At 53.2% G+C, this 21,334-nt stretch overlaps 10 protein-coding genes and 1 non-coding gene across 11 annotated transcripts; 6 read left to right on the top strand and 5 right to left on the bottom strand.

Moving 5' to 3' along the window:
- Positions 1-1,384: 1,384 nt before the first annotated feature.
- BP01DRAFT_403837 (terpene cyclase/mutase family protein) lies at positions 1,385-3,442 on the top strand (the record flags this gene model as incomplete). The annotated part of the gene is made up of 1 exon (XM_025578691.1): positions 1,385-3,442. One exon carries the CDS (start codon positions 1,385-1,387, stop codon positions 3,440-3,442), a length of 2,058 nt encoding a protein of 685 aa, XP_025428937.1.
- A 196-nt stretch (positions 3,443-3,638) lies between these two features.
- Positions 3,639-4,474, top strand: BP01DRAFT_367701 (uncharacterized protein; the record flags this gene model as incomplete). Its single annotated transcript, XM_025576470.1, has 5 exons — positions 3,639-3,699; positions 3,782-3,819; positions 3,871-4,263; positions 4,304-4,418; positions 4,458-4,474. 5 exons carry the CDS (start codon positions 3,639-3,641, stop codon positions 4,472-4,474), a joined length of 624 nt encoding a protein of 207 aa, XP_025428936.1.
- A 2,593-nt stretch (positions 4,475-7,067) lies between these two features.
- On the bottom strand, positions 7,068-7,774 carry BP01DRAFT_403833 (cell wall mannoprotein 1 family protein; the record flags this gene model as incomplete). Its single annotated transcript, XM_025578690.1, has 2 exons — positions 7,068-7,369; positions 7,439-7,774. 2 exons carry the CDS (start codon positions 7,772-7,774, stop codon positions 7,181-7,183), a joined length of 525 nt encoding a protein of 174 aa, XP_025428935.1. The 3' UTR covers positions 7,068-7,180.
- A 1,189-nt stretch (positions 7,775-8,963) lies between these two features.
- On the bottom strand, positions 8,964-9,034 carry BP01DRAFT_t229. Its single transcript has one exon. It is a non-coding gene; the product is annotated as a tRNA-Gly (tRNA).
- A 961-nt stretch (positions 9,035-9,995) lies between these two features.
- BP01DRAFT_367699 (uncharacterized protein) lies at positions 9,996-10,688 on the top strand (the record flags this gene model as incomplete). Its single annotated transcript, XM_025576469.1, has 3 exons — positions 9,996-10,375; positions 10,483-10,550; positions 10,684-10,688. The coding sequence occupies 3 exons, from the start codon at positions 9,996-9,998 to the stop codon at positions 10,686-10,688; spliced, it is 453 nt and encodes a 150-aa protein (XP_025428934.1).
- Positions 10,689-11,171: 483 nt separating this feature from the next.
- Positions 11,172-11,813, bottom strand: BP01DRAFT_121865 (uncharacterized protein). Its single transcript, XM_025570406.1, has one exon. The coding sequence runs from the start codon at positions 11,608-11,610 to the stop codon at positions 11,287-11,289; it is 324 nt and encodes a 107-aa protein (XP_025428933.1). The 5' UTR covers positions 11,611-11,813; the 3' UTR covers positions 11,172-11,286.
- Positions 11,814-12,303: 490 nt separating this feature from the next.
- BP01DRAFT_268065 (uncharacterized protein) lies at positions 12,304-12,804 on the bottom strand (the record flags this gene model as incomplete). Its single annotated transcript, XM_025571362.1, has 2 exons — positions 12,304-12,561; positions 12,637-12,804. Coding segments are annotated over 2 exons (426 nt in total), but the record flags the coding sequence as incomplete, so codon positions are not given.
- Positions 12,805-13,027: 223 nt separating this feature from the next.
- Positions 13,028-14,491, bottom strand: BP01DRAFT_384902 (uncharacterized protein; the record flags this gene model as incomplete). The annotated part of the gene is made up of 2 exons (XM_025577550.1): positions 13,028-13,646; positions 14,223-14,491. The coding sequence occupies 2 exons, from the start codon at positions 14,489-14,491 to the stop codon at positions 13,028-13,030; spliced, it is 888 nt and encodes a 295-aa protein (XP_025428931.1).
- An 829-nt stretch (positions 14,492-15,320) lies between these two features.
- Positions 15,321-16,961, top strand: BP01DRAFT_302019 (uncharacterized protein; the record flags this gene model as incomplete). The annotated part of the gene is made up of 3 exons (XM_025572052.1): positions 15,321-15,666; positions 15,719-16,181; positions 16,250-16,961. The coding sequence occupies 3 exons, from the start codon at positions 15,321-15,323 to the stop codon at positions 16,959-16,961; spliced, it is 1,521 nt and encodes a 506-aa protein (XP_025428930.1).
- A 405-nt stretch (positions 16,962-17,366) lies between these two features.
- Positions 17,367-18,149, top strand: BP01DRAFT_302005 (putative cyanamide hydratase; the record flags this gene model as incomplete). Its single annotated transcript, XM_025572051.1, has 2 exons — positions 17,367-17,586; positions 17,635-18,149. The coding sequence occupies 2 exons, from the start codon at positions 17,367-17,369 to the stop codon at positions 18,147-18,149; spliced, it is 735 nt and encodes a 244-aa protein (XP_025428929.1).
- Positions 18,150-20,060: 1,911 nt separating this feature from the next.
- Positions 20,061-21,228, top strand: BP01DRAFT_403819 (GPI anchored serine-threonine rich family protein; the record flags this gene model as incomplete). Its single annotated transcript, XM_025578689.1, has 4 exons — positions 20,061-20,387; positions 20,446-20,659; positions 20,709-20,935; positions 21,086-21,228. The coding sequence occupies exons 1-4, from the start codon at positions 20,342-20,344 to the stop codon at positions 21,226-21,228; spliced, it is 630 nt and encodes a 209-aa protein (XP_025428928.1). The 5' UTR covers positions 20,061-20,341.
- Between the last annotated feature and the right edge of the window lie 106 nt (positions 21,229-21,334).

Raw genomic sequence — 21,334 nt, 5'->3', positions numbered from 1 at the left:
AATTTCATGGCCCAAGAAGAAGTGCCCCATGCACTGCCAGATCAGTCGGTCCATCCCCGTCGTCAGATTGTACTCCTTGCCATCACGGGCCGCGGTGTCCAGCTCCTCCTCCAGCTCTCCCAGATAGGCTTCATGGAGATGCTCCTGTATTTGAGCTGGATATGTCGCCAGAATTCCCTGGACTTGCGATCGCACACTTCGATGGTCTGTCCGGGTGGTTGCAGACTGCGCGGTGGTGTCGCCGATCACCACATCGATCGCAAAGCTGACGTTGTTCTGAGTGGGAGTGAAGCCCTTGGTGTACTCGTCCTTGTATATTTCATCGCGTGCGCGCGGGCTTGCGAAGGAGAGTTCGTTGGGGGAGATTCGAACTACTGGGCCTGCGCGGGTCAGTATCAGTCAACACTGGCAGCTTGCTGTGTCTGTTCCATACCGTATCTCTCGTGCAGGGCTCGTAATTTGGGGAGGAGCTTCCCCGAGTAACGCGCGTGCATGGCCCATATCTTTGTCGTGGGTTAGTGTTGAGTCTGACTGGGGAAAAGGAAGCGGTTACTGGCGACGCTGCAGCGAGTGCTGGGCCGGGGAATTTGGCGAGAGGATGGAAGTATCGGTCGTAGATGATAGTGGCTATCACCACAGCAGCCTGATTACTGTCAGTTGGACTCTATCTCAGTAGGCAAATGACACTGACCAGGAGAATTGGTATCATGTTTCAACTGGCGGACCACCTTTCTCGAGGTGTCGATTGCAGTGCCCTCAAGGCAGCTAATAAGTCGGCCTCGCGTGGAACCAGAATGAGTGGCAAGAATAACTGCGAAGAATCGAGCGAGAGCCCGTGTCGACTCTCAGGCACATTCACAATCGGTCTAGGGGATGGGGACCAGTGCGCTGGCTGTCGATCGGGTGGGGTCGTGGATACGAGATAGGGCTAACTTATCATTTTTGATCACCTCATCACGCCCTGAATACGAAATCAGCCGCCCAAATTCCTCTCTACATGCAGTAGCGGGGTAGATTTGCCAATCACCACCCAAGTTTACTCGCTCCATTGTGGATCCACTCCCGAATGACCTCTAAATTGCAAATCCCGCGTGCGCATCCCTGCAGGGAATATCAATCCCCACTGTTTGTTTGGCCCTCGATTCGTTTCGTGTGGGGCGAGATCGATGTGATGGAAATACCAGATCAGCGGTACGAGCCATTCAGGGCCGTGTTCTCTGCCTCGGGGGGTGGACTTGATAATGCGACTGCGTGGGGACGGATGCTCTCTTCAACCAGGAAGGAGGATACAAAGCCTGCTATATAAGGATGTGCTGACAAGCCTCATGACTCGGAGGGAATTTGACAGTTGTCGATAGCCACGTTTACACTCTCTGTCATGAACATGTCGACCAACATTGTCACAACCAAGCCAGGCCTGGCAAATTCTGCTTCTGAACCTACTGTTCGTGCAGCCCGCGCTGCGCTCGACAAAGCAACTCAGTACTCGTTTGAGCACATGAAAGATGACAATCACTGGTGCGGCGAATTGAAATCCAATGCAACCATCACAGCCGAATATGTTTTCCTTCGACAAGCTCTCGGATTAGACCTGACTTCGCAAGCACAGCCCCTCATCCGATGGCTGCTATCCCAGCAGAATCCAGATGGTTCGTGGGGGATTGCGCCGCACTATCCTGGTGACGTTTCGACCTCGACCGAAGCGTACTTTGCCCTCAAAATGCTGCGACTTCCACCTGAGTCCTCCGCCATGCGCCGGGCCGCGGAGTACATCCGGAGTGTCGGCGGTATTGCCCAAGTCCGCATTTTCACGCGGTTTTACCTGGCGATGTTTGGCCTCTTCCCCTGGGCGGCGGTCCCTGAGCTGCCGGCGGAACTCATCTTCATGCCTGCCTGGGCGCCGATCAATATCTACAGGTTTGCCTCGTGGGCGCGGAGCACGATAGTGCCTCTTCTGATTGTCTCGCATCACCGTCCGATTTATCCCCTCCCCAAAGACATCGTGGCCAATGGCACTTATCTCGACGAGCTGTGGCTCGACCCTGCTGATAAGATGGTTCCCTACCAGCGGCCTGCCAGTACCACTGGGACGAGCTATCTGGCCATGGTGTTTCTGGTTATCGATCGTGTATTGCATTTCCTGAATGGTTTTCGCTTCTTTCCCACCAGAGGCTACAGTCGTCGCAGCTGTGTCCGTTGGATTCTCGACCACCAAGAGGACTCTGGAGACTGGGCAGGCATCTTCCCGCCGATGCATCTCGGCTTGCTGGCTTTGACGCTCGAAGGCTACGCGATCACCGACCTTCCGGTAGTGAAAGCGCTGGAGGCGGTCGAGCGATTTGCATGGGATGACCATCGCGGTCGACGCATGCAAGCCTGCGTCTCCCCAACATGGGACACAATCCTCATGTCTATTGCGTTGTGCGATGCGGCACACCCCCGAGACAGCAAACGATTGCAATCCGCGATCAACTGGATTCAGAATCACCAGCTCACACAGAATTACGGCGACTGGCAGGTCTACAGCCCCAAGACCATCCCAGGAGGCTTCAGCTTCGAGTACTTCAACACCTGGTATCCCGATAGCGACGACACTGCAGCCGCCATCATCGCCTTTCTCAAGCATGGATCCAGCGCGACGGACAACAACATCGTTCGCGCGGTGCGCTGGATCCTCGGGATGCAGAACCAGGACGGCGGCTGGGGAGCATTTGACATCGACAACGACGCGCTCTTTCTGAACCAGATCCCCTTCAGTGATATGGATAGCCTGTGCGACCCCTCGTCTGCGGACGTCACCGGACGTGTGCTGGAAGCGTTCGGCCTACTTCTTCAGAGTCCGGTCGCTCAACGCGTGGGCCCGAAGCTCCTGGCGCAGATGTCCGCGGCCTCGGACCGCGCGATTCTGTACCTTGCTGACGAGCAGGAGCCGAACGGGGCGTGGTATGGCCGGTGGGGATGCAATTACATCTATGGAACGAGTAATGTGCTCTGCGGGTTAGTTTATTTCCGGAAGCACGATAGTCGCGTTTCGAATATGGCTTCTAGAGCGGTGCAGTGGGTTCTGTCGGTCCAGAATGCGGACGGGGGATGGGGCGAGAGCCTCGAGACTTACCGGTCCAGCAACTGGACCAGCATCGATCATCCTTCTACCGCGTCGCAGACAGGGTGGGCTGTCATGGCTTTGCTGCCGTATCTGGCTTCCGGTGGCACTGCTATTGAGCGAGGTGTCAGCTATCTGCTCCAGACTCAGTCGAAGGGAGACAGTGGGAGGGGCGCCACCTGGGAGGAGACGCGGTTCACAGCAACAGGGTTCCCAAGATTCTTTTATATCGGCTATGCCTTTTATGCTCACTACTTCCCGATGATGGCATTAGGACGGTATGTGCAGTTGGCTGGAGGTGGAAGTCTGGGAATCGCGTCGGAGAAAGAGATTTGCTGATTTTGAGGTATGATATGGAATAATGATGTCACGAACTCCTGGCAGCGTCACAGCAACCACAGTAGGCCTGAATAAACGTTATATTGAGCCCTATCTAACTAATTGATGTTTTTGGTATATGTCTCCCCATCTGATACAGTGAAGTGCACGTGACGTCTTCCATGTATAGCGCCTTCCCCCGTGACAGTGAAGTAACATGAGCAACACCATCCTCTGCGTCCATCCTCTGCGTCCATCCTCTTCGTCCATCCTCTATCGTATGACCACGGGCACATCACGCATCGCACTCTTCCCCGAAAACAGCTTTACAGAGCAATACAACTCCTGACTTGACTATAGATCCCACAAAGAAGCTCCCAATGGAGATCCTCGATCGAGTAAGCTAGAATTTACTATCTGCGATGATGAAATTGAGCTAATTCACATAGATCATCTTCTTCGCAGTGAAGCCCACCAACGGCAGCGACGAATGGTGGCAAGAGCCTGCTGGCATCGACGAAACCATCCTAACCATCTCCGCCATGCAAGAGCTACTCAGTCTCCGTCTCGTCAACCAGGCATTCTGTCGCAGCGCCTCGGCGCTTCTTTTCCGCCAGGTGTATGCCGTGATTCCCGGCGACAAGGAGTCCCGTCTCACAGGGCGCCTTGAGAAGCTGCTGCACAGCCCCTATGTCTCGCTTGTCCGCCGCATCGACCTGGGGGATCGCATGGATTGCTGCACGACATCAGCTTGCTTCCAGAAACTCACCAACAGCTGGCCCGAGACGACCGTTCTATCTCTCCTGCGGCGATTCCCAGCTTTGCGGTCATTGTCATTCTACGTAAGCTCGGTGACAAAGACCCGGTTACACCCGCACCTAGGAAGATAAAGAACAACAAGACCAAACAGGCGGAATACGACCAAGTCGCATGGGTACAAAGACCCTTGGTGGTCGGGCGCTGGGATCCGATTATCTCCGGATGGCTACCGTACAATGTACGCCTGTCTGACTGGCTTATCTACCTCATGTTCAAGCTTCTACCAGCGACTGAACGAGCGAAGTATGATACTGACTTTACTCATAAGGGTCAGCTTCGTACAGGCAGAGTCCCGATTAGCGAAACTATCTTAATCCATATCCATGGTCTCTGGTGGTATCCCATTGTACGAGGGGGATATATTCTCTATGAAGACACAGCTCGCTCCTGGTAGTCTTGGCTTTTAGCAGGACAGCGGATCGAGTACATCCATTTCGGACGCGTGTACCTGTATGATCGACTGTGGCGCGATGTCTTTGTGAGGATGGGCACTCTGCCGCAGCTGCTGGAGCTGGCGATCGATGACGGGGAGTGCGTGCATCTCATCGATCGAGAGAATCTGGGAGGGCTGGCGAGCTTGTCGCCACATGATCGGGCGGCGCTGGCGATCCTGTTTCGACAATTCAATCCGAATCGATTCACCGCGGGTCTGCCGCCGTCGGAGTCCGCCTTGGATTATAATCCAGCGGTCTAGCAGAGCTCTACGTCGTGTCTTGTTGGCTGATGCTGGCTGCTCGGGCCCTTGCATGGTGTCGAGTGTCGTTCAGCGTATGTGCCATGGGATGCAGTGATATCTCGCAAAGTCCAACCCTATGTGTCTTGTTAAGTCCTCCGGGGATGTGCATGCAACGAGTACGGCCTGTAGACAAGGAATTTCTCGATCATATGACTTTGGATCGCCTCATGAACTGATTGACCTGCGAGTTTACTTCATTCTGCGTATTATCTCCCTGTTACGTTGAAGCTCCTCAGAAATACCCCAAACTCAATCAGAGTGTGAGGGTAGTTCTTGCAAAGTGTATTGACAAATCTCGCACTGCAAGATGTACTTCCTGCGCCGCGCCATGATTCTTCGTAGATATAGTATTCACAGTGCCGATGTAGTTGTGGGTGGTGGGGAAGTTTGTGGAATCGGGTGTGTGCATAGCAGAAGATGGAATAGGAGAAGGGATGAGGTGTGATCCAGAGAGGGGTAGTAGGTAGATGCCACGAGGTAAAGTGGATCGAGTTGGGTAGAGACAGGCTCCATGTTCCAAAACGTGCTCTTTTTCAATCCTGATGCGGCTTGATTGTCTTGACACAACCGCTAACGCTACTCTGTTCGGTTTGTGTGTGCTACCCCTTTTTGGAGTCAAGGCATCTCTGCACTCTGCACAGTAGGTTTATGTGTTGTGCTTGTCATGCCTGTTCTATGGCGGGTGTCATGCCGCAGGACTTGCTCATCCGTTGCGGTTCGTGTCTCTCTGCTTCAGTTGTTCTCGCTCATCCCAGGGTTGGCAGGGTGCAACCAACCTGGCAGATTTCTTTGTAAATTCGAGTTGGTATGCCATTGTAGGGTTGGTAAAGCCATTCCAGAAAGAGCTTTAGGCTCGAGGTTTGACACGGCGAAGAATCTTGAACCGACCAGCAAACCAATCAGCCTGCTTCGTCTAACCTCGGGGTGACCGGAGCATGAGTTGATCGTCGCCGACTTTGAAACTCTGCAGCACTGAAGCTCTAGACATTCTGAGTGCTGGCTACCGTACATGAGTTGACGTGGTGACTTCTGCGAGGATGTTGCACTTCTGTCTCCTTCAGCTGCTCCTTGTGGTTTCCATCGTGTGTAAGGTTTTGCAAAGGATTCTTGGCTTCGATTGAGCCGGAGTCATTGTGTGGTGTTCTTGTCATCCCAGGAGCATTGGGTAGTGTCCTTGTCTCGGCGTGCTGGTACTGCTTCGCTTTCTGGCATTTTCCCCGGTGTAGAGTTTCCGTTCACTCGGTCTTGAGCCGGTGGCTGAGATTGGGCAGGTGGAGGAGTGGTAGTGGGATTCATCAAGGTATCCCGTGCGATACGCTTGTAAGTCCCATACTGTCTGAGGTAATGTGGAAATGGTTGGAGGAGGATTGAAGAGATATCTCTGGGAACTGGGGAAGTGGGAAATGGAGGGAGAGTAAGCCGTTATCATGATTCAGGACTCCTCAAATAGTTTCTGATGTACTTGATTCACAGAAGCCAGTTATATGGATTCACACGGTCATGCTATCTCCATTCACAGGGGTGATTTCTTCATCTTTAAAGGTGGTTCTCCTAATAGTAGTCATAAGTGACACCTCCGACAGCTCTTATTCACTAAGAAATTGCATGAGGCTAACATCTGGCTGTCTCACGTCGTATACAAGATATGCATTGTACACTCGAGATGAAGCTGTAGAGAATACTAAACTCCAAGGGCGCCTCCGCTCGCATCATGATTGAATGGTGGTTGACATTCTGGCCCTGAGCCTCGTCTACTGCTAGGTACATTCAACAACTGTTGTCATATCTTTGAATCAATGGACTCTCACAACAAAACCCCACGGACCGAAATCAAAACAGTACACTGCAAGATAAGCCTGGGCGACGGGTACACCCACAGCAGAGATGGGAGTCACAGGCAAGCTGAAAGAAAGACCCTTACACTTTCTCCAGACAGATCTATCAAGACCCAGGACTAGTCAACAGGCTCAAATCAAGTACTACTCTCTCAACGAGCAGATCCACCTTCACAGCAGGCCGACCCGGAAGAGCTTGGCTGCTACAAAGATGGCCCTACATCCACTGCACCAAACCTCGAATAGAACCGGTAAACTCCTTTTGATTCATTCTGCTAGATTCCTCTCGCACACTATACTAATTGCTATGCGGTGCGGGCCATTGACTAGTCCCACCTTCAGAACCAGCCGATCGACTTCGCGCGACCTCTACTCGTACGCAGCAATCGCACTAGCGAAAGCAGCATCAACCGACGCAATGGCGGAAGCAATCGTCGTCTGATCAGTCGAGGTCGCCTTGGCCTCCAGGTCCGCACCCAGCTCATCCGTCTCGGTCTTCAGGGTCTCGACATACGAGAGAAGAGTGGAGCTGACGCCGGCGGACGCGGCGGTGGATTGCTGTACACATTATCAGCCACGGCACGCAAGCTAAAAAGCTTCAACGGCAGCACGAAAGGCCAGCCCTACCTTGGCGATAATCTCGTTCAGGGTCGCAACAATTAGCACGGAGAGCGTGGACACCTCGGAGGTGATGCTCGAGCTCTCGGAGGTGCTGAATGTCGAGGCTGCCGTGGTGTCGGTGATGGCGGTGTCCAGGGCGCTTTTGACGGTGTTGTAGTCACTTACGATGCCTAGAGCAGCGAGCAGGTCGCCGGTCCAGTTGCTCAGGTCGGTCTTGAGGGTCGACACGTCGGTGTAGATCGTCTGGAGGTCTGTCAGGACTGTTGCCGCATCACGTCTGGAAATAGGCCCTGCTTGGGCGAGAAGGCCCAGGGCGGCAACGAGGAGAGATTGGCAAAGCATGGTGAGGATGGGTGGTTGGTGGGGGTGGGATCTGTTCAGACTGGTGATGATTTTGAAGCTCTTGATCTGCTCAGGCTGGGGATGTCCGTGATGTCTTGTTGAGTCCAATCCTCAGGGCATTCACCCCCTTTAAATATGTTTAGATGCAAGGGATGGCTCGCTGTCATGAAGTCTCCCACGAAGAGAACGACCGCTAACACAGAACGGCCACGGATGTGAAGTCGCCGTTCCAGCGCGATATGCTTCATCCTCCGCCATAGCGCGGCCGGTTGATGCAACCCCCGCATTCATCTATTGTGTCGCCTGTTGGCCACGGTCTTTCACGTGTCGAGTGTAGGACCGAGGAATCGTGTATAGTGGCAATTCGCGCAAACAATTGCAGTCGGGGATGTGTCGCTAGCTTCATGCCGCTTGCTGGGCTTGATCTCGGGCTGTTGGCGAGGGTCTATCTGGAGAGGTGAGGTTATTCTTCAACTATAATCGATGTCACAGCAGAGCATGGAAGACTTCCAAGATAGTGCTCTCCCTGACCGTTACCGAGAAAGATGCTTGCCGATAGACAAGACCGAGAGGATGGCGAGTTCTCCTCAGAGGCACCTCATCTCAGACGGAGGCCTGCACAGCTCAGACCGAGGTCAATCCAGCCCCTGTCGTCGGGGATGCAGAACTTGTGACCAAGTCAGTCCAGACCATGCATGGCAGTCCATCCATGAGCAATAGACAGATGATCTCGTACACTACTACGGTATAGAGTAGTATTCAGGAGAGAAAACAGTCCCTGATCGACCACCACTGGCTGACCCCGCTCGAGCGCTCAGATATCAATCTAGACTCCGCACCACAACCCCGAATGCCACTCTAAGGATAGGTAACCATTGGCTCCCGTGTGTTGGTGGCGCCGGAACGCTCCAGAGGGTGTTATTGGCCGCTGTACCAAGCATTGTGCAGATCTCTTGCAGAGACGGAGTAGATTGGTGGCTAAACTGGAGATGCAGAGGCAGCAAAGAAGTCTGCGCGAGGAATTGAGCGGAAAGATGAGGAAGGTCTGGATTAGGCTATTTGTAGGCAGCTGAAGAGGACTAGGGGGGTGCTTGTGTGATCGAGTGGAGGTCAAAAAGTGTTTCCGAGGCTATACATAATACAGGCCAGTGACTGTGGGGGGGCAGGAAAAACGAAAAAAGAAATTGAGTGCATCATCCGTGAATCGAACACGGGCCTCATCGATGGCAACGATGAATTCTACCACTAGACCAATGATGCTTCTATGGAAGAGCCCTGTTTTATTATATGTCAAAGTTGTGCAAATCATCTCATGGTCCATCTTTGCCAGGTCAAAACACCCTACCTTGATCAGACACTGTATATTTGATCACTGTATATTTGATCAGACACTGATATACAAACGTCTGACATTGGCTATTAGCACCATAGTCTACATAAATCCTTTAGACTTCCTCAAACAGAATATCGTGCACATTGATCATTACAACGTCATCCATTACCTTTAGAGCACGCGTGATGATATATCATCCGCAATGTATATATTTGCACCAGACACAGCACAGCCAGCAACCCACATCAACAAGACAGTAATCCCATCTCACAAGACTTATCATTGATAACTACGGCTCTATAACCTTGCACCCTCGCAAAACAACTTGGCATAACATCACCACCGCCAGCATAACCACTCAGCACAACCACGACATACCGTGTCCAATCCACCCCACCCCTCCCAGCAAAACGCAATCCACAAATCAACCATCGAGAGTATCAACAACAGCAACCACCCTTGCGCAAATGCGAGAGCAGATCTGCCACGTCCAATGTGAGCGTGTCGCGCATTGGCCACCGCCGCAGGGATCGACCCGCGCTGCAGTCGCCTTTGACATCATCGCCACTAACCAGTGCTTATCTGGCCGCCAATGCGCTCATCCCTCGCACTGCCGCGAAAGACTATACGGGTAACGCTGGCCGATCGACGCTCAGAGGGTTTTTGTGTGGTGCGGTGCGATAACTGTTATACTACGCCACTGACGTACGGCCACTGCTGAGGTGTGGTGGAGCTGGGGATGGGAGATGAAGATATATACACCTCCTTTCACCCCCGGACTTCGGTCGTTCTCCACTACACTAAAGCTCCACTGCAACGATCAACCTTAACTTACTTGACACTGAGCCATCTGATACTTGCAAAACAAACCACAATAAACCAGACAAAATGCCTCTCTTCCACCGCAACTCCGTCTCCAGCTCCTCCGACCGCAGCATCGACGACCCTAACACCTCCCACTACTCGCACCGCTCGCGTCGCTCCCACCACTCCACCTCCCCACGCTCCAGCCTCTCCTCTTCCTCCTCCTCGCGCCGCCAAAGCCACAGCAGCTACGGCCATAGTCACAGCGGCAGCACCCACGGCCACTCACGCTTCAGCTTCGGGCGCCACAACAACGAGGACCCCTCCGTCCTCGCCGCGAAGGAGCAGGTCTCCCGCGCCGAGGCCGCCGAGCGCGAGGCCGATCGCGCCCTCCTGGCCTCGCGCCGCGCCGTCCAGGAGGCCCGCGAACATGTCAGGCTTCTTGACGAGGAGGCCCGGATTGAGTATGTGCCCTTGCCATTACCCACTACCCACTGCCAATACCCACTACCCACTGCCAATACCCACTGCACTCCCTCTCCAGGCACACAGCTAACGCATATCCCTGCAGGGCTCGCGCCGCCAAGATGAAGCAGGACCAAGTCAAGTCGATCACGAAACGCGCCAAGCCGCTGGGACGTAAGTGATTCGTCGTTGCATTGTATACACGGGGTTGAGGTCGGGATGCTGATGGAGTGTGTGGTTTAGGGCATGTCTGAGGGTGTCGCCTCTTGATGCCTGTATATTAGTCTCTGCTTTGTGTTTGACGTAGCTTGAGCGTGTTTGGCTTTTGGACGAGAATCGGGGTTAATTTTGTGTACAATATCAGAGTGTATGATATGTATAGATGGTGGCAATCTATTTGTGTTTCGACAATCCATGGTTCGGGAATGTGCGACTGGGTTGACGGTGTTGTAGAGGAAGGCAGTTGAATCCATGTCTTCGCTTTGTAGCCGCCAGAGTGTCCAGCCAGTGACCATGACGTGCCTGTAGCCCGACGTCCAGCGGCTGTGCCAGGAACCAGTAGTTGCGGGTCGAAGGTCGGAGAGGCCGTGGCGTCAGGGAATGCCAGCTGGACGCTGCCGCGCGAGGAAGGCCACTTGAGCACGGCCACAATTCTCACGAAATACTCAGCTTCCGTCATGGCAAGATGCCCTTAGGACGAGGACCTTTTCAAGAGTGATCTGAAGTGGGACGAGGGTGTCCTGTCCGGTCGGCTCCTCCGTGTCCTCCAACAGCTGTCGCAGGAGACGACACTGCGCTGCTCGGTCGGGTGATACCGCCGGCTCGTCGAGATGCTTGTCCAACAGGAACTGCAGCTCTCCGTCTTGAAGCTCCGGAAGCGTCAAGAACGCAGACGAAACGGGACACAAGCTCAGTGATCCCGCGCCTCATGCTTGCCATGCCTCCGGGCAACCTGGGCAAACTCTGGGCTGCACAGTGCTTCGGCGGTAATCTGTCCATCGGCGACCTCCCCACTGAACGGAACAAACCAGTGTTTTTGAAGGTCCTCACCAACATTCGCTTTATGAATGATTGGCTTGATGCCATGACTTTCGAGTAGCGTGGGTATCTCCAACGCCGGAACGCTCGAGAAGCTGTGGTGTATTGACGGCGCCAGCGGCGAGGACCAGCTCAGCCTCAGCATGAATCTGTCCGCCGCTCCCGTCCTTCCTTGCAAATAGCACCCCGGTCGCATTCACCTCCCCTTTGTCGGCCTACTCGAGAAGGATCTTCTCGACAAATGCTTCAGTCACTACTCGCAGATTCGGCCGTTGAGCGATCTCAAGATTGCAGTAGGCGACGCCGGCGTGGCTGCGCGCTCGGGTGGTTGCATGGATTGTGCTGATAGATGATCTCGTGACGGTCGTAACTTTGCGTTGCTTTTTGGTGTGATGCCATCCTGTCTGCAGGCATGTCTTTGCACTTTACAAACACTTTTATTCAGCAGCGTGGAGGCCGAGCTTAATGATATGACGGTTTCTTTTGTTGCGATCAATCCAGACTGAGTGGCAAATAGAACGAAGTAGATGGTCGGAGAAACTGTCGTAGCGTCTCATGGTCGGCCCTGCACCAATCCAAGACTTCACATGAATCTCAATCTATGGAAAAGGCCATAAGAGAACCTCAAGCAATGACAACCACCCGATCCTCTTCTTGGATCTGTCCCAGCTCTTACTTAAAGCACTGCCAGCAGATATCGTCTAGCAAAATCATAGTTTCCTGGCCCAGAGCGATGCTTAGGACGGATGCTGCCAATCGAGCTTCCCAGTTCTGATGCGCTCGAACCAGACTCAGTCCGCCCCCATAGGCGGTTGCACCAACTCATTTCATCGATCGACGCACGTTAGAAAAGTTGTGGCTCTCCTCCCGCGCTATGACCACTATCAGTGTACGATCGAACCCGCCGAAGACTTGCGCGCTGAAGTGATTTATTGACATCCAAATCAGCCACCCAATATTTGTGGTCATGCAGCGAGATCAGTGCTTCGACCAAGTACACCATTGAGTCTTTGCACAAGCTAGGCCCTACGTCGATCCCAGAAACATCGTCAGTAAACCTCAGATGCAACGAGGTGCTGCCGAAGCGGTCATCAAGGCACCCGTCAAAGACCTCATATGTCGTTTGGGGCCATTCGGTGATCTTGACCTCCTTGATCACGGGTGCTGGCGGTGGCACTAGGAAGGAGATTCCAGGCCGGCCAATATTGCCTTCGATGTGAACAATGTCTTGTGATTCTTGCTGGTTCCACGGATCGGATAACAAGGAAGTCGAGACGTAAAGGGAGTCGGTCGATGAGATTGCGATAGCGTGATGCAACTTGTCGAAGGGCACGTCGTGTCTCCTCGAGTCAAGCAGTGCAATACAAGAAAATGCCTCGGGCAGACTTAGGGGGCGCACGTCGAGTGACTCCGGTACACTGAGTGAGTTTGGAGAAACGTGGTCGTCTTTCTCCATGGTTCTGACCCTAGTCGAGAATGGCCAAAGTGACTCTGGCCCCGTTTGCGGTTCCTTGTAGGAGTCCTGTTGTCTTTGCTCACAACTTCGAAACCAATGGGCGTCAACAACGTACTTTTGCAGGGTCCTGACGTCGATGGTAGGCGTGCAGAGCGTCTTATAGAGTTTCATTCATGGTGAAGACGGCCTTGAGCGTAATGTGGGAATGACCACTCGTGACAGCACTCCCGACTCCTGACAGTTGGGGCGTTTGCAGGGTTTCATATAGCTCGCATGCGAAAGCACTAGCAGAGATGCCTTGAGCCTCCACAAGGGCAGTGAAATGCCGCATGTCACACCTGGCCATCCAATCTTTCGTAAGATTATTGGGTGAATCATCAAGAACAAAAAAACCCGTTGAGTCTTCGTCGCCATAGAAAAGTATATAATGAGGGATCTTCGCATGACATAGATGGTCGTCAGATGGCTCGCATTGACGTCCGAAATCGTCGAGTCGGAGATCTCGTTTAAGAACCTCTTCCCCATGATATTCATATCGTGCCTTGCGCGAGAGGTAATCTTCAACTACCGCCTTTCGTTCGATCTCATCAGGAAACATTTCCTGCTCTAGACTGATCAAATTCTCGAGATCGTCGTAGCCAGGATTTTGACGGTAGCGGTAAAACGCTTGATGCACTTGTTCAAACTCTTCCTGCGAGCCACCTCCAGCACACAGCCACCTTCGATAACCCGAGAAGGCCAGGAATTGATCAAGCTTTCTTTTGGATCCGAGGGCACTACCCCCCCGAGTCGTCTGTTCCGTCGGAAGTGCACTTGCATACTCCCAGACATCTGTTGATCCAAATCGGCGCCCGCACCTGATAACGAGGTCCTTACAACCAACTAACTCAGAGATCTCTTGCGTGATTCGCCGAAGGAAGGCAATTCGCTCTTCTTCGTCGCTCATGCATCCCACGAACCGGCCGTGTCGCAGAAAATCTGGAAAGGCTCACGACAGCCTTCCCAGAAAGTCATCGGCATATCTACGACCGAGGGATACTAGACTGTCCGCTCTTGACCTCTGACTCCCCGCAGGAATGCGATAGTGATTGGCTGCCTCAAAAAGGAGAGATAACCACGAGTCTTCATTCCTAAGGAGTGCGTCGGCTTCCGGGCAGCATTGCGTAGCCGCTGCTTTAGCTAGCAAGACCTCGAAGTCTGACAGCAGGCCGACAGCAAGGACTGGACGTAGGCGCATTTCCTTCCACCAGCGAAGATAACACCCAAGAAATGCGAGCAGGAACTCTTTGATCGATAGTCTATCACGTCCCCTGGTGTCAAGCGTACCCATGGAGGTAATGGGTGCACCGTACTACCGGACGCGGGCCAGTGGTAGAGACCAGTAGATACTGTTCGCCTTCTTCATCACCGGGCTTTCTTCCAACCCGACTGTGACTGTGGTACTAAGGGAAAAGACCAAGTCGGCCTGAGTGATTAGGTCCATGCCCGAAATTGTGGCCAAGATGTGCGGGAACAGATGCCAGGAGTAGGCTACCAGCAGTAGTTTCCCAGGCTGGATCGCCTGAGAAGTTCCTGTCAGCAGAGCTTCCATCTTGACCATGGAGCTCTTCCAGGCGCTCATGACGCTCGCATGTATTGTGCTCGTTGTTTACAGGGTGACGCATGCAATCCATCTTCATGGAAAAATCCTTGACTTCCTGGCTCTTAGCCCTGTCTGCAACTCACAACCATGCGCGAGCACTAGCGTCCCTTTCGGCTAGCTGTTCCCTGGAGATATCACGCCGCGCGGCGACTAGAGTGGCACCATGCGCGAACCTAGTCTCTTCAAATTCAAATTCGCTCTCGACTTCCTCTCGTCGCTGCTCGACAATTTCCACCCCGATGGAAACCGCTAAAGGCGCATCCCACATTCGAGCCAGCATACAAGCTAGAAGATGAACGGCGATAGCGTTATTTCAGCCATAGAAGTGAGTTAAAAGATTTTTTGAGGCACGCACCTTGTCGTGACGCTGATATGTGAGAGTCTGTGAGCACAAGCTAGTGCAAGGCGACGCGCCTGGATACGAAGGCACTCTCCGAGTGGCCATGGTCGCCCCAAACATTCTATGAATCCCGGAGGATATCTCCCTGGTCCGTGCCACAGGCGCCATAGAAAAATGGAACATAAGCTTGTACTGGTTGAAAAGAGCTGCTCGGCAAAGAATGCCTCATTGCTGTAGCGGTAGCTGGCAAGGCAGGTGTAGGAATTTGCGAGAGGATGGATGCAGCAAGAGACAAGAGAGGGAGAGGACGATAAGATAAAGCGATAAGAGAAACAGGTCACCTGACTATCTCACGGTCGGGGATTACCCCATTTCTCCCCCGCATTTGTTTTCCAAAAGATTCCCTTCATCCACCCTCTATTCTCCTATCACTCCTGCCGCCTTCGTCAAAGCGTTCTATCATGCATCATGTACAATTCCTGCTACACATGTCGTCGCAGACATGTCGAATGCCAAATGTCCGAGCCCCCGTGTAAAAAGTGCCAGAAGGCCGGGCTGGAGTGCCTGCAAAAGAGGCCTCTCCGTTGGGTCAAGGGCGCTACGTTTCGCGGTACAGCAAAGGCATCAGTCAACACCCCATACAAACCCGACCGGGCGATTTCCTCACAGTTCGGCTCTACAGTTACGATCATCAAGAACTTAGAGCGATGGCCCGCTACAACCTTTGATATTGCTCTTTCCCACATACCTCTCGGCCTGGGCGAGCCCGTGACCCGAAGTCTGGACGAGGATTCTCAATACTACCTCAATTACTGTCAGTTGCTGTTGACCGAGTATCTGAGATACCTGGCTGATCTTTCTGACAGACAGCAAATGCGTGTGCAAGCTGTTTGTCATGTTCGATAGCCAACGCAACCCCCTCAGACAGCTTATTCCCGCTGCTATCGCCCATCCGGTCCTCCTCTCGTCCGTCGTCGCTCTCGCAGCGCGACACAGAGCGAATATCACACAGACTTTCGATCAAATTCTCGCAACTCAACAACAAGCAACCGCTTTAGAACCTCGTTATGGCGCTTCCTTGTACAAATACCAGGCTATCAGAGGGCTCCGGCAGGCCCTGGACGAGGGGACAACTTCGATCGATATCTTGATCGTCAGTGCATTTTTATTGATTCTTCTAGACCTGTTCGAGTCCGGAAATGACAATTGGAACTTCCACGTTGAGGGTGTAAAAAAGCTCATCGCTGAGATCCGGGTTTCGACGAGCTCGAGGGAATTGGGGACAACTATCGAAGGGATGCGCAACTTTGCAATGCGCCAGGTCTACTTGTATGTCCCTGCTTCACGACTCGTTCTCTTACTTGTAATACACGGACTGACTTGGAGTTTTATTCAAGGATCGACACACTAGGCACGACTTTTACGCGTCCTGGGCTACTCGTGGACTCCCCTACCCACCAGCCATCCACAACCCTCCAAATGAGCGCCGACAAGGCTTATCTGGGATGCCCAGAATACTTCCTGGATGTTCTCCGCTCTTTCTCGGCAGCTCGAGATTGTTTGGCGAGTCTTGAGCAGCTTGACAGCATCGGTGCGGATTCATTGCTTCATACCATCAAGGTCTCACTAGAGTCCACCCAGAGCTTTGACTGCTGCTCCTGGGCCAAGGATGTTGAGCTGCCTTGTTCCTCAAACCCTCTGCCAACACGAACTTTGCAAGATCTGGAGGACCTAGGCCAGGCCTATAAATTGGGGACCTTGATCTACGGCTGGCGTGTCTGCGACGTACTCACGGGAGACTCGACTCCTTTGGAGGACATAGAGGAGGAACTCATCAGCATGCTGGCTTCCCTGCGGAGCAACGAGGCACTCTTCAAGTGTATCCTCTGGCCTTTATTTGTCGCAGGCTTGGAAACTCGGGATGAGTCTCAGAAACAGTTGGTGGGGGACTGCCTCCGCAGGTTCTGGTTCGAGACGAAATGTATCAACGTGATCAATGCGGAGAAAATCCTTCAGAGGTTCTGGGCCGAGGCGGAGCAGGGATCAAGCTCTAGGTCTAATTGGATTTTCAGTATGGGACAGATAGATGGCGACTGGCTGCTGATATAGGCTGGAGGTCTTCAAGGCGTTGTCCACGTCATCTTGTACTGCCGGACAACCCCAGCAATGGTTGGTCAGCGTCTGCCCCACTCCAAAAGATTTCCCGATTCGGTAAAGTCAGTTTCGAGCCGCGGGCTGGAGCTGAGGACGAGATGAAAAGATCCCGCGGACAGGCAGCCGTTGTCCTCTCGCTATGCGACATCTTGCAGTGGCTTGCCTTTGCACGGTGTGGTGAAGCTTGAGGTTGAGAATGAGCAATCTGTCAACTGGGATTACAAATCGTCACCATGAGCGCATCCGCGCTGCGGAGACCTATAAAGGTAGCCAATGCCTTCTCTCCTCAGTGACCTGATCATCTTCAAAAGACTCTTTTGCACTTGAACCTGTCTTGACTCTTGTACTACCGCTGCCACCATGTGTCACAGCGAAGTCGAACTCAACGGCTGGACCAGCGTCCCCGTCAACGCCGGTGTCATCTTCAAGGATCAGCCTTTCATCAACGCACCTGCTCCCCTCTCGGTCGATGAGATCCAGTTTCCTTCTGACGACCCCGTCGTTGCAAAGACTCGAGACTATGCTCGGGCTGTTCTTCATCCGCAGACCTTCAATCACTCGATGCGGGTGTATTACTTCGGTACGTCGGTCGCGAGCATCAAGAGACGAGACACTAACCCTCCGGCAGGCATGGCCATCGCCAAACAGCAGTTCCCGAAGCAAGCCGCCACGTTTAGTTCTGCAAGCTGGGCCCTGCTCTGTCTGTTGCACGATCTCGGTACAGCCGAGGAGCATCTGACCGCTACTCGGATGTCCTTTGACCTTTATGGCGGCATCAAAGCTCTGCAGGTTCTTAAAGACTTTGGCGCGACTACCGACCAGGCGGAAGCGGTCGCTGAGGGAATCATCCGGCACCAGGACACGGGCGTGGACGGGACCATTACCTTTTTCGGCCAGCTCATCCAGCTTGCGACCCTTTACGACAATGTGGGCGAGCACCCTAATGTCAAGGACTTTGGCCGGATCCTCCACGATGTCACTCGGGAGGAAATCAACAAGGCTTACCCGCGGCAAAACTGGTGCTCATTCTTTGCGGATGTTATCCGGAAGGAGGAGGGCATCAAGCCTTGGTGCCATTCGACCCATATTGTGAATTTTGACAGGGAGGTCGAGGGAAACACCTTGATGAGGAAGTGGGAGTGAATCAGTTGAGTTGTTGTTTGTGTAAGCAAGCTATGAGGGTATGGCTAGGACTACGGTTAATGCATAATGTCACTGTTGATCCCCCTGTTTTGTGCACGTAATTCTGCCGAGACGCAACAGTTGACGGACTTGCTTTCAAAGGGGCAATATTCAACACAACCCGCCTGAGTTAAAGCTTAAACCACGACGGATGACTGTGAAGAGTAGACTCTGGTCAAGCTTGCAGACACACTGGTCATTCCGATCGCATGCCATGGCGGATTCAGGATACGAAGAGGAAATGAACAGCACGGTGAAGATTACGTATCGAGCCCGCGGTTAGACCCAGACTGTTGACAAAGGAAAACTATCTGTTCCGCGGTACAGTGGTTTTCCCCGTCCGATTGCAATGGAGAAACCATAATCTCAGCGACGTTGGTCATGCCAAGGTGCTTGTCTATATGATGTGTGCGACTGACGTGTTCTATCATGTTATGCCAATCGATTCTATGGTGGCACGTTCGGGAACACAGGCTGGACACCAGAGGCCCCCTAATCGAGGCTATAATCATCCACCATCCTCTATAGAACCAGTATGGACTGCGAATACAAGCTGCAGACAACGCTTTCGCATCTTGTCCATTCGCAGTCCGCTCACCCAAAGCAGAGTATGCCTGCTGGTGGGCTTCCCTGCGTTATCGCTGCAGGAACCAATCGATATATCGATCCTCGATTGCTCTGCAGGACGATCGCTGCCCCTTGCAGCTCTACTGGGCTGATGGATTTAGGTCGACTTGGCGCTATTAGTGACTGTGTCTGCCCCTGATCTACTGCCAAGCGTGTCCGGTGGCCGAACTCTGAGTGAGAAGTGGTTGTGTTTATCCATCTGTACTGCATATCCGGAGGAAACTACAAAGTAATAAATATTAGTGGTACTGGAGTGGGGAGAGGTGTACTCGACTGCCTCGGTGACTAAATCAATATATTGGGTGAGGACTGGAGACATTGGATCTGACCACTGTAGAGCGGGTAATTCCTTCTTTCTTCCAATCCACACCGGTTGTGTCCTACTACTGTAGGTACCTATGGACATGATACATAGTGTTGTACATTATCCTGCTATTGATGGAGAAACAATACACACACGTGACTCGGACTAACCGAAGGGATTCCGAGGAATGCTTGGAGGCTGCGTTCGGTGGCCACCACGAGGACAACAAGCGCCTCGGGGCATTCTCCGTTTCGAGCCGCCATTCATTGTCTCTGACTGTTTTCATCTCTGTTAATTTTAATTTGGGAGTTGCAGAAATCCTGGTGATAATTATGATGTAATTGCATACTGCCTGACCGTGCCCTGCCTCCCTCCAAGACACGTTGTGTGAACTGTGAACCGCGAACTCACCTTATGCATGCGTTTTTCGGGACAAAAGGTCCACCCGAATTGCTCCAAGGTTGAACTCGGTAGTTCCTGTCGGACTGACCCGAAAGCATCTTTTCCCTGTCTGATTGGCCCATCGCTTGCCCATGGCTGCCAGCACCAACCCAGGACTGCCAAACCCAACCACGCGCCGTTGCTGTACCAAGTGAGACAGTTCGGTCTATTTTTGGGGCGCCTGGGCCAATGTCCTGCGAGCCCAGTACGGAGTGCACATGCGAGTATGGTAAGCGTTGTGATTCTTGGATGGTTCCGGTTCCTGAGAGACAGCGAGAGATAGGGCTTCCTCCGCATACACCCACTGCACTCAGTCATCGTGCTCCACAGTCCCAGTTGGGCCAAATGATCACCATGAACGGATGCAGGGAGGGCACAAAGGAACTGTTCTGCAATATTGGCTGTAGAATCAGAAATCTCAGACCCCCGATCGTATGATTGGCTGGCCCCTCCGGGAGGCCCTCTGGCGCTTACTAGTGGTTGCTGTCTTATCTATTTTCGTTGACATGTTCAGACCTATCCAGTGAAATGAGAGCGACTGCCCCCCCATTGCCACTGGGAATCACCAGCTGTTGATACAGACTTTTCTGAGACATTCACCTCGTTTGTGGCTATATATTGTGTCGGTGTCTATCCGGTTGCAGAATCCCTTTTTCATTATCACCACCACCGACGCTCGTTGTCTGCATCTATTCTTCTGCATCTTTGCTCCTCGCATCGCGCATTCTTTTCCTCTCGTCACCCGTTTCAAAACCGAGCCATCTGCTTATCATCCGCCATCATGCGTTTCTCCTACGCCGTTCTGCCCCTGGCTGCCATTGTTGGCGGTAGGTTGCCTTTTCTACTAGTCTAATTTGATTGAAACAGTTCTAACTTCTGGTATAGCCCTCGAGGTCACTTCCCCCACCAAGGGCGAGGACGTCGATGTGTCCAAGTCGTTCACTGTCAAGTGGGATTCCGTCAGCACCGACGCGTCCACGTTCAATCTTTACATCGTCAACAACGCCGTCTACCCCACGGTTGAGCAGAAGATTGCCTCCGATGTCGAGACCTCCAAGGGCTCCTACACGGTTTCTGGGCTGTCCGGGTTGACCAACGGGTATGTAGCCTCCGTCTTTTTGACTCGTGCAGGACTGACTTCGGTACAGCAACGGCTACCAGATCAACCTGGTCTCCGATGCGGCCCAGAACAGCGGCATCCTCGCTCAGTCGCAGCAGTTCGACGTGACGGGAGATAGCTCTTCCTCCTCCAGCTCCTCTTCCAGCGCCAGCTCCAGCACCTCAACTGCTTCTTCTTCTTCTTCTTCCTCCTCCTCTTCCACCGCCTCTACCTCGGCCTCTACCACCCTCACCTCCTCCGCCAGCTCTTCTACCGGTACTGCCAGCACCCTCATTTCCTCCACCACCTCCAGTACCCTCATCTCTCCCACCACCACCAGCTCCAGCCCTAGCTCCAGCTCCAGCTCCAGTGCGGTGCACTCCTCCAGCACCCCTGCGACCAGTACTAACCATGTTTCGCCCTCAGGTTCCGCGTCTGCTAGCCACAGCTCCACCGCCAACGGCACCGCCGCGACCACCTCGGCCGTGGCCGGCGCTGGTGCCTCGCTGACGGCCCCTCTGTCCGGCGCTGGTGGACTGTTGATGGGTGTTTTGGCTTTGGTTTTGTAGGTCTGCCTGTGAGTGAGTGAAGCATTAAAGCCTCCGACCGACTCCGCCCTGCCGGTAAAAAGTATGAGTTGGAAAGGGGAAGCCATCCAATCCCCGACTCCGCAGC

Source organism: Aspergillus saccharolyticus, assembly GCF_003184585.1.
Source record: "Aspergillus saccharolyticus JOP 1030-1 unplaced genomic scaffold BP01scaffold_30, whole genome shotgun sequence".
Lineage (NCBI taxonomy): Eukaryota > Fungi > Ascomycota > Eurotiomycetes > Eurotiales > Aspergillaceae > Aspergillus > Aspergillus saccharolyticus.
The sequence above is the reverse complement of the archived record's forward strand: the minus strand, read 5'-3'. Positions and strand labels throughout refer to the sequence as shown.